Source organism: Protopterus annectens, chromosome 3.part0 (genome assembly GCF_019279795.1).
Source record: "Protopterus annectens isolate FY-2018-M chromosome 3.part0, PAN1.0, whole genome shotgun sequence".
Classification (NCBI taxonomy): Eukaryota; Metazoa; Chordata; order Ceratodontiformes; family Protopteridae; genus Protopterus; species Protopterus annectens.
Window position 1 is genome coordinate 192422531 of NC_056731.1, and position 10730 is coordinate 192433260.

Consider the following 10730-nt stretch of genomic DNA (forward strand, 5'->3'; position numbering starts at 1 on the left):
CAGTAAGTGCATGTGATTCCAAGTACAGGAGCTAAAGAAATTTCAGAAATAGGACAGGCTGGGGATACCAGAAGAGGAAATCTCAAAACTTATGAGAGGGCTTTTTTGCAGTTCAGCTGATAACAGTGAGTACACATCTATTATACACTTAAGTGCATCACTTTTTGTATTGCTTTTTGAATAACAGTTTCTTTCTGTGATTTCCACAGTTAACGAGTGTTGGGCAAAGTGCTGAAAATAACATTGGCATTTGTAAGTCCTTTGTTACTGGGTGCTTCAGAGAGAGAGAGAGAGAGATGCACATGTCTGTATGGGTGCATGAATTGTCAAAAGGCATCTTGTCCAAAGTTCATGAAAAAGAAAAACTGTTTCATATGGGGATGGGCATTCCCCCCCATAAGCCCACTAACAAATATACCAACTCTGAGATTACACAATGTCGGGGAAAGAGGAAGAATTCCCCTATCTCCCATATTGAACAGCCTTGCAAAAATGCTTGTGTGCCAGTAACTCTGAACTGTCAGTTTGCTCATTATGACCTAGCCAAAGCCTTTGACAAGATTATCCACTTGGGCATAATAGATAAACTCTCCCAGCTAGGCATCAACCCATATGTTACCAGATGGGTAGCTAACTGGCTCACTGATGGAACCCACTCAGGGAAACAGGTGCTGACTTTGAGGGAACATGGGTAAAATTCTTGACTAGGCTTATAACTGCCTCTGGGCCAGTAGCCTAGTATCATCCTATGAAATACATTCAGGCAACTAGTAGAAATTGTCAGTATACACACACACACATTATGACAACTTTCTCGAACTGGTTTTTATGTTCTGTCCATATCTGTGGTGCAGACGTGATTCTTTATTTTGGGCATCATGAAAGTTTACCAATTGCTTGGCATCCTTACTGTGTTTCTGTGCCTTATCCAAGTAATATTCTGTGATCATGCATTGACTGTGTAGCTATTGGAATAGAGAAGTAGCCTGTTCATAGCCCAAGTAATAGTTTAAAGTTGATTATACAAGCATAACCTTTTCAAAGGAGCGTATTGCACTAAAATGCTATAAGCCTTGTGTGGTGGGGTGCATTTAGTCTGCAGCTTTGTGATTCCTGCCACACTTTGTGGTCTGATGTAATATGCACATTATCTTGCATATTGTAACCATATTGTAATTTCTTTGGAGCAAACCCAATTGCACTGTAGTAGTGCTGTCTCAATCCATTTAATCCCTGGGTTTCATTTTACAGCTTAAAGAACTGACCATGTATTTTTTCCCTTAAGGAACTTCGAAAACCAAGTTATGCTGAGATATGTCAGAGAACTACTAAAGACGCACTTGCATCCCTACCACAGAAGGAACAGAAGTCCAACACTGTACTCGCTAATGAAGACAGAAAAAATGCAGAAGCATCAGCTGACAAAAGTAGAGAGCAGTCTTCTGCAAAGGGAACACCAGGACGGCCCAAAGAACAGCGTCGCCAGGCAGGACACAGATCACCTCCTTTGTCTGTTGGAAAGCACTCAAACAAAGAGCAGACTGCACCCCCAAAATCCCCTCTGTAAAATTTATGAATTCTGATGGAGGAGAGTACTACTGGATATTTCAGATGTTGACACCAGATTTTTTTCTAATTGGAGCACAGAGCAAATAAAATTGTTCGTCACTATTTTTAATATATAAGGCCTCACTTTTTTTTTTTTTTTTTCAGGGATAACAGAGTATGCCTTGAAAATTGAGGACTAAAGCTAAACATATTTCAGACTGCTGCAGTGATTCTTTCATAGCTTCATTTTTACTAGTTAACATGCAGTAGTGAAAAGAGCAAGCAGCAGTGGATGTTCTCAAAAGTATTTTAGCAGATCTTTGGTTTTACCAGTTCATAAGGTTCAGTGTTGGAGAACGTCACAAATACATTTACTTGACTGATTTGAGAGTAGTTTTCCCCTTTACATACATGTTGCTTGAATATCGTTATTAATGTGCAAATGTGCATTTCTGAGAACTTTAGAGCTATATTTATTTTAAAGATACTAAGGCTGCAAGAATTGCCTTGATATTAAATAATGCAGCATTATTTTTTCAGCCTTTTTTTAAGGAAAGTTCATCCCAAAAAATCATTATAACTGCTATCAGCTTTAAAACATAAAACTCTAAATTGGAACAACATTGTTTACTTTTATGTTTTGACTTGTTTGTTCAACTGGGGGCCATCACTTTACTGCATTGGTTATAAATTAGTTCATTACTCATCAGCGTTTATTACTGTTTTCCCAAAAGTGCATATTTCCGTTGCAGTAATGCACTTTTACTTGCTCATACCAGCTCTTCTGCTTTACAAATCCTGCTGTTCAGTATTAAGCACACTGGAAGTAGAGTAGTATTGTTTCAAGTTCCGGAGCTGGTACTGACAGGACTTTCTCTGTACTCTCTACACATCCCAAGTGCTCTTTTTTAAATATAATCTGCATGTGGTTGGTGTCTTCCTGTACTTTGACCATTGGCATTTAAAGTAAAAATTTGAAGCACTGTAGTGGTACTATTACATTACACGTACCTCCTCCTTACTCTGGAACCCTGCATTCCTTGTCCTGAATGAGGTTTCTCACATTTCATGTAATACTAACCATTTTGGAGGACAGTGATGCACTAATTCTTCAAGCTTATCACAATGCTGAAGCTGTAAACTGTTTTTGTTTATAATACTTACAGAAAACTTTCTGTATAATCCTGAACAGCAGTTTTTGCAAGAGTAACTAAATAATGCTAATAATTATATAGCTTTTCCACAAAATGTTTATTTAAGGAAATTATTTTCAGTTTTACTTTTAAGAGAGCGATTTCCATCCAATATTTAAAAAAAACTTGAATTTTATTTAAACTTGAAAATGACTTTGCCTTAACTTTTGTATAAGACAGTTTAAGAGTTTATTAAATCTGAGCCCTTAAGGGTTAGCGTGAGTGAAATACAGGATTACTCAGTGTAATCTATTTCCTGGGTAAAAAAAAATGCAAGAACTAGTGGTATTTTTTGTAATATACATTTAAGATCTTAATTATTTGATCTTTTTTTTCAGATCGTTGAAAAAAATCCTGTAAATGCAAATGGTTAATACTGTATTAAATATGTGCACTTGAAAGTATTTGCTTTGCTTGTACAGATGTAAATAATTAGAACATATAAAAAGGTACCCTAAGGAAACATATTGTTGATAATATAAATGATGTTGAGCTGGGTGTAGATAAAGCTAAGTGCTGAGTAGTTTCTTATTTTTTTTTCCCTTTTGTTATTTTTTTTATTAACTCTGGTGTGCTGAACTGACTGCCTTCTCACTGCTTAAGGGGGATGGGTAGGGTTTATTTTAATTTTTCTACTGCAAATCTAAAAAACGTTTTCTGCTTTCTTATTCATGCACCCATTTTAACTGACTTAAAGATGGTCTTTAACAGATGAAGTCTGGCAGGCACTGTTATTCTAAATGTTTTTTTTAGTATTTGGTATCTTAGCACTAAGTTTTTGCTGCAGTACTGTCATTTATCACCATATGGTGCCCAGTGTTCTTGAAGACCACTGTTTTGAAAACTGAAATGTCAAACATCAGCTTACTGAATCCTCAGTGCTTGGTAGAGAAGCTGTCCAGTGCCTGCATGTAAACATGGCAACTGGTCACTGCTATGTCCAACCTGTTTAAAACAAATTGCAGTATCAGTGTGGACCAGACTATATATAATTTGTTTACTTGAAGGGCTGTAAAAGGAGAGTATTTAGATTTGAAATTAGTCATTTACTCGTAGGTGACACTGTATGCATTTTTAAACATTAATTTTGTATATACCCAGTTTTTGAACTGATATGATCATGAGGGAACAGAGATTCACTAAACCACTTGAGACAGATTTTTTTTCCATATTCATCCCCATACTTAGTCCCCTTAGTAGTGAATATGGCAGTTTGACTTGTACTTGGTTAAAGCCAACTGCTTTTTTTTTTTTTTTTTTTTTTTTTTTTTTTTTTTTTGTAGCAGCTGATGAAAGTGCAGATATCAACAGCTGCAGTAAATGGGCAAAAAACAGTATACTATAATGTACATCAGGTCATTGGGTGAGACCAACATTACCTGTTACAGTACTTAATGTATGCTACTGCCAGTTCTTTGGAGATGTAATACTGTAACCATTACTTTCCTGCAGCCGTCAGTCAAAAATAAAAAAATGTAGCTTAGCTTAATAGTGTATTGTTTTTTTCTTAAAAAAAATAAATGCTAAATGCCAAATAGTCAATAAAGAAGTATACATTGTACCTGTATTACATTTCTGTTGTTTTTTAATATATTCTACATGCTGGCATAGCTGAACAAGACTGATATAGGGCTGCAGATTGACAGATATTGCCTTGCATAGAGCATTGGAAGTGCACTATTTTTTGGAGGGTGGGGCTAAGTTATCATTCTGTGCCATTGATGGAACACAAGAATTGTAGTAACTACAGCCCTAGTATACGTAACAAAAGCTACTTTTCAAGAATCTCATTTGAAAAGGAGTGTGTTACAGTGTAAAGCTAAATGAAAGACTAACAAATTGCAGACTTTCCATGTCCTGGAACCTTCTGTTTCTTAAGTTTTTTCATAAGTTTATTTATTTACAGTAACTTTAGAGTAATGCCTATGACTTAGAAGCATGATGAGTAGGTACTGTGTAGATCATTTAGTGCAGCAGATCTTAGTATTTAGGTATTGGAATGAAGGAATGAATCATCCTTTTGCTGTAAATGGAATCATGTAGGTTCCAACATTTGAGGTTTTTTTTCTCATTTTACCCGATTAACATCTGTTCATGAAACTCAGTTACATATTGGGATTCATCCATGCAAAGCCTGCAAAACATGTAGCTTTCTTTTAAACTTTACACTTTGAATGCTGTGCTCAGTTTCATGTAATTGTAAGGATTTTGTGGCACATTGTCTTATATGGGGGGAAAAAAGTACAGCTGTCCACTTTGAAATCTAAATAATAAAATAGACATGTTTGTATGCAGTGATGTCATTGGAGAAGCATTGTTTCTTACCACTTTGTTAGGAAAGCTAAGTTTAAAACAAGCATATATCGTTTTTGTATTGTATAAATGAAGCGGGTATTGTGCATTGTTTTCATAACATGGTTTACACGTGCACAATGAAGGATTTGTTTTGTTGCATTGAATAATACCTGGATTAAAGCAGTCCTTGTAACAGCTGTGTAGCTGTATCATGCATACAAATGGTGCAGTCTTCTTATGCTTATTTGTTCTCTTAGGCACTTTGCTGTTTTTTCATAGAGGACAGTTGTATACATTACTTTTTCGTTGAATGATGCACAATAATTCAACTGTGAGGTTTAAACCCACAATACTGTTTAAATTTTTAATACATTTTAAAATATGGCCCATTTACTTAACCTTCAACATAGTGTAGTATCTAGGGATTTTGTAGTTCACAGCCTTGAATGCTTAGCAGCATCGTATGTCATTTCAGATGTTGTATGTTGTCTGAATATGTTAACTTTACCAGTTGTCTTTAAGCAAGTGTGCTGTCTGAAGGTTTCATCGTATTTAAGTCCCAAGGACTTGTTTTAAATGCAAAGTGATACACAACAAGAGTGACAGCAAGCTGTAATGGTGCATGCCTTTACCTGTTTGCCTGATTAAGTAAGCTGAGGATCTCTGTGCTTTGTAACACATTACACTAACAGCTGTGAACAGATGAGAATATAAACAGTTAACAGCAAGAAATGCTTTGAAATAAAAGTATATTATGGAGTTTTTGAGGGTTTTCATTTTATTTTTACTTCCATTAAAACTGGAATCAAGCTTACATGTAAACTTTGGGTAATTGTGTCAAAATGTAAAACTTGTCTAATTTGAAAATATGTAGGCTATGAAAAAATAAAGATTTAGACACTGTTGAACCATACTTCTGCTTTTTCTATAGGATGGGGTGCTGAATTGTTCTTTATGTAATGTACTTCATTCTTTTAAGTTTTTATCATTGATGGTTTTTGAATCAGCAGCATTCTTTACGTCTTTATTGTTAGATACTTTTGCAACCACAGCAGAAAATTTGTAAACGTAAGGTTGTAGAAACATACTGAAGTTTTCTTAATTACACATTTGATTGGAGGTATTTAGTGTTGCACAGTGACCTTATGAATGTTTCATTTCCCTTCACCCCTGCATCCCCTATAGATTTTTTGTTTCACACACAGACAAGCTGGGCTTTCAAAAAGCTTTTCTTTGGTACCCATTCTTTTAAGATGGATGTTATTTTTGTTTGCCCAGTCCAAACCATAACATCTGTAATCTGAAGTAGTTAACTTAATTTGTGCATCAACCTATGGGTTATCGGATCCATATCGGATCCGAGCCGGCAGTTTCCAACAGCTGAGATCCGAGCTGCGAGCTCCTCCCCCTACCCATAATCCCCAGCCATCCCTTACTGACCTCAGATCTAGTTTGCCGCGGTTACACCAGCAGCTTGATCTCGAGCTTCCAGGGCTTTAGAGCATCTATTCTGAGAGAAAATCCTCTCTTTTTTTTGGATAGCTAAAGTTGAGTGTGTGTTTGTTTTAGGATAGTTTGCTAAACTTGTTAGTGTACCCTTTTTGTATTACCCCCCCCGTTTTGTGAGAGCGTTAGGGTGTCTGTGGTTTGGGGGCCTAGTGAGTGTGTTTTTAGTTTACTATGGCAGAGGCCCCCAAAACATTTTATTCTAAATGTACCGAGTGTGGCCATGAGCTCTCCCCAGCGGATGGCCACACCCGGTGCATTTTATGCCTTGGGGTTGAACACCTGTCATCCGGCTGCGCTATTTGCGCAGTGTTCAACCCCAGGGCTCTCAAGGACCAGAGGTCAAAGCTGATTCTGGCGGGACTTCTATCCTCGGACTCGGCTCCGTCCTCCAGTCCCCCCGTGGCTCCTGCAGTGGCTGCGGCAGCATCTTCGGCTACTTCCCTTTCCTTGGCCGGGACTCAACCTCCCTCCTTGGGCCAAGAGGATAGGGAAGCTAGACGTGAGAAGCGCAAGGAGAAGCATCCCAAGCGGCGGCCCGAAGCCTCTGCATCTGCCCCGCCAGCCAAGCGGGCTTCTCCCCTCGAGGCCTCCGAGCCTTCTCCTTCTCGGCTCCATTCACCCCGCTTCTCGCCAGGGCCAGAGGAGGCCCGGTCTCCTTCGAGGTCATCGAGACGGCACTCCCGTCCCGCCTCGGTGGCCTCCTCTAGGTCCACTAGAAGTTTAACTGATGCAGACTTGGACCGGGTGATGCAAAGGTTTCTCCAGGCCCAACTGCAGATGGGAGTTTTCCTGCCTCCCCCCCCCCCCCTCCAGGGGGGAGCTCAACCCCATGTTTTGTCCCGATTGCTCCTTCCCCGACCCGCTTCCTGGGTTTGGGGTCTTCAGAGCTGACTAGCGTTGGAGTCGGGGGACTGTCGGTGCCGATAGAGTAGAGTGCTTCGGCACCGATGGCACCCTCGAGTCTGTCTGGTCCGTTTTCTGCGGATCCGAGCTCTCGGAGCTGAGCTTCGGATGCAAGACGGTTAGTATGCCTTCGGCTCGTCCAGGTCAGAGCATACTGGGCCCTCAGCTCTGATCCGCACGTCGGATCCAAGGGAGGGTCTGCTCTCGGATCCTAGGGAGAGCAGCTCTCCTTCGGCCTTCAACGTGGTGGAGAGGGTTCTGTCGAGGGACTCCAGGCCCCCGGCCGTAGCTACAGCCGCACACTGCACTCCCTCTCAGATGGGCCCGACTTCCATCACCCAGCCCCAGGCCCAGGGACAGCCTGCTCTTACTTCCCAGATCGTTCCTTTGTTGGAACAGGATGTGGTTGGTGAGGCCTCCTCAGACATCTCATTTGGAGGCATCATGGAGATGCTCAGGATTAGAGGGGGGTGGTCTGCCCCAAAGCCTACCTCGGACGAGTCCGTGTTTCTGGATGCATTTGAAGCAGGCCCATCTACCTCTTGGGTGTCCCCTCCAGCCGACCCCCTGGTAGACCTGATCACTACCAGGGCATGGAAGGAGCCGGACACTGTGGAGCCCATTCCCAAGAGACCGGACAGAATTCTTAACCCCCCCCAGACAGGTCACATTGGAGTAAGAGGACTCCCGTAGATGCCATGTTGGTGGCGGCTGCCACTAAAAGGGAACTAGCCCAGGAGAGTCCCTCGGTCCACCCTCCTGACTAGGAGTCTTGGGCGATGAACCACTTGGGGAAGCGGGTGTTTGCTTCAGCCACCTTCTCGGTAAGGTCACTGAACTATATGGCACACGTCATACGAATCCAGCGGGACCTTATCAAAGAGTACGCTGGTTCGCCCCCAGAGTCCATGTCGGCAGAGGACAAACAAGTTTACTGTACCCGAATGGCCACTCTCAGGTCTATTTCCAATACCTCTATGTGGCTACTATCCCATGCTACGGAGGGAGCTGCTAGAGCTAGCAGAGTGGGCGTCGTCCTAAGGCGACAGGTGTGGCTCCGCCACTGTGATTTCGCGGAACCCTTTAAGGCGTCATTCACTAATGTCCCGTTTGATGGTTCTGCCCTCTTTGACAAGACCGTACGCAACACCTTAATCCAGAGCGAGAAAGACGGGAAGACGCTGTCTGCCATCGGAGTCTGCTTCTCTGCTCCCCAGAGGTCCTTCTCCACGGACCAAAAGGGACAGAAGAAGATGTGGTTCTGGAAGTCTCAGCAGTCCCGTTTCGCTCAGGACCCCCCATCCTTCAGGGGCAGAGGAGGACAGGGTGGATGCTGCCCTAGAGGCAGAGGGGGCCCAAAAAACTTTGGGTCCAGAGAACCTTTCTCTGATCGGCCCACGCAGCAACCTGAGGGGTTACCCGACTGCCCCACTCTGGAGGCAGTTGGGGGGCGTTTCTCTAAGCACCTAGCAGCTTGGGAGTCCATCACAACAGACCGCTGGGTGTTTCGGATTATATCCTGAGGCTACGTGATTCCGTTTCTCCATCCCCTTCTCAGATCCAGATCTCTCCCCGATGTCCCACCCGATCAGAGGGAGGCCGCAGCCGCGGAAATTCAGCGGCTGCTAGAAAAGGGAGCGATCCAGCACGTTCCCCTAGACTAGTACGGATCAGGCTTTTACTCCAGGTTCTTCTTGGTGCCAAAAAAGACGGGGGACTTAAGACCAGTCCTCGACCTTTCTCTCTTGAACCTGGTGGTAACCAAAGAAAAGTTCCGGATGGTCACCCTTCAATCCATTCTCCCCCTCTTGCAGGAGAATGACTGGATATGCTCCATAGACCTCAAGGACACGTACTACCACATCTTGATTTACAAGACGGTCCAGGAGGTTTCTCCGCTTCAGACTAGGAGCCAGCCATTACCAATTCAGGGTCCTCCCCTTTGGTCTCACCACAGCCCCCAGGGTGTTCACCAAGGTGCTAACTGTGGTAACGGCCCACCTGAGACTTCAGGGAATTCAGGTCTTTCCATACTTGGATGACTGGCTCCTGACCGCCCCAACTAGGCATCTACTCTGCACGGCCAGGAATTATTTTCTTCACCTAGCTCCCCGGCTGGGGATCACGATCAATGTGGGAAAATCTTCCCTTCTTCCTACTCAGGTCATAGATTTAATCGGAGCCAGGTTGAACACAAATCAGCTTATAGCCTTCTTGACTCCGGACCGGCTGCAATCTTTAAAACTTCATGTGCAGGCCATTCTTCATTGCCCAGCCCCTCCGGCGGAATTGGTCCTGAGAGCCTTAGGCTCGATGGTGGCAATCATCAACCTTTTGCCCATGGCGCGCCTAAATATGAGAATCCTGCAGTGGACCCTCCAAGTCCAATGGTCCTTCCTTCATTACCCCCTGAGCCATCCTGTTCCTCTCAGCAGGGTTTGCAGGAGAGCCCTCTTATGGTGGCTCCAATCTCCGGACCTCCAGAAGGGACACCCCTTTTCTATGTCCCCTCCCTTAACCACAGTGACCACGGACGCCTCTCGCCTCGGGTGGGGAGGGCATTGTTTGGGCAGGACCGTCCAAGGCACGTGGAACCATGTGGAGACCTCACTGCATATCAATGTCCTAGAGATGAGGGCGGTGCTGTTAGCGTTGCAAGCACTGCAGAGCCTTCTTCCCATCGGGACAATTGCAATCCAGATGGACATGTCGGTCATCTGGTATATCAACAAACAAGGGGGAACCAGGTCCTATCCACTTTGTCGAGAGGCCATGAGAGTGTGGGAATGGGCGATTTCCACCAACCATTTTCTCATAGCGACGCACATTCCGGGACGGTCCAACATCCTAGCGGACAGATTGAGTTGCACCATCCTCTCGCCGTACGAGTGGTCTCTTAATCTCAAAGTAGTGAAGCAGATTTTCTCCAAATGGGGTCAACCTCATTGCAAACTTTTTGCTTCTCCCTCAAACACAAAGTGCAACAACTACTTCGCTCTAATTCCCCCACCCGGGGAATCTCCAAGAGACGCTCTGGTGCATGTTTGGCCACCCGGTCTACTTTATGCTTACCCTCCACTTCCCCTGATGCTGAAGTTTCTGCAGAAAGCCAGACTGTTGGAGAGCAGAATAATCCCCATTGCCCCATTCTGGCCTCGTCAGGTGTGGTTCCTATATCTATGGTCTCATCTGGTGAATCCTCCCTGGATTCTAGATCCCATTCCGGATCTGTTTTCTCACCCATTGGGCCTGCCGGCCCCGAACCTGAACAACTTCAAGCTC

General features: G+C 43.5%; 1 protein-coding gene across 1 annotated transcript in view; it reads left to right on the forward strand.

The window, feature by feature from the left end:
• Positions 1-5949, forward strand: part of LARP4B (La ribonucleoprotein 4B) — a 2371531-nt gene extending 2365582 nt beyond the window's left edge. Inside the window, exon 15 of the mRNA XM_044065528.1 lies at positions 1286-5949. Coding sequence (XP_043921463.1) covers positions 1286-1567 — 282 coding nt within the window. The 3' untranslated portion in view covers positions 1568-5949. The remainder of the gene's footprint in view (positions 1-1285) is intronic.
• Positions 5950-10730: the final 4781 nt, after the last annotated feature.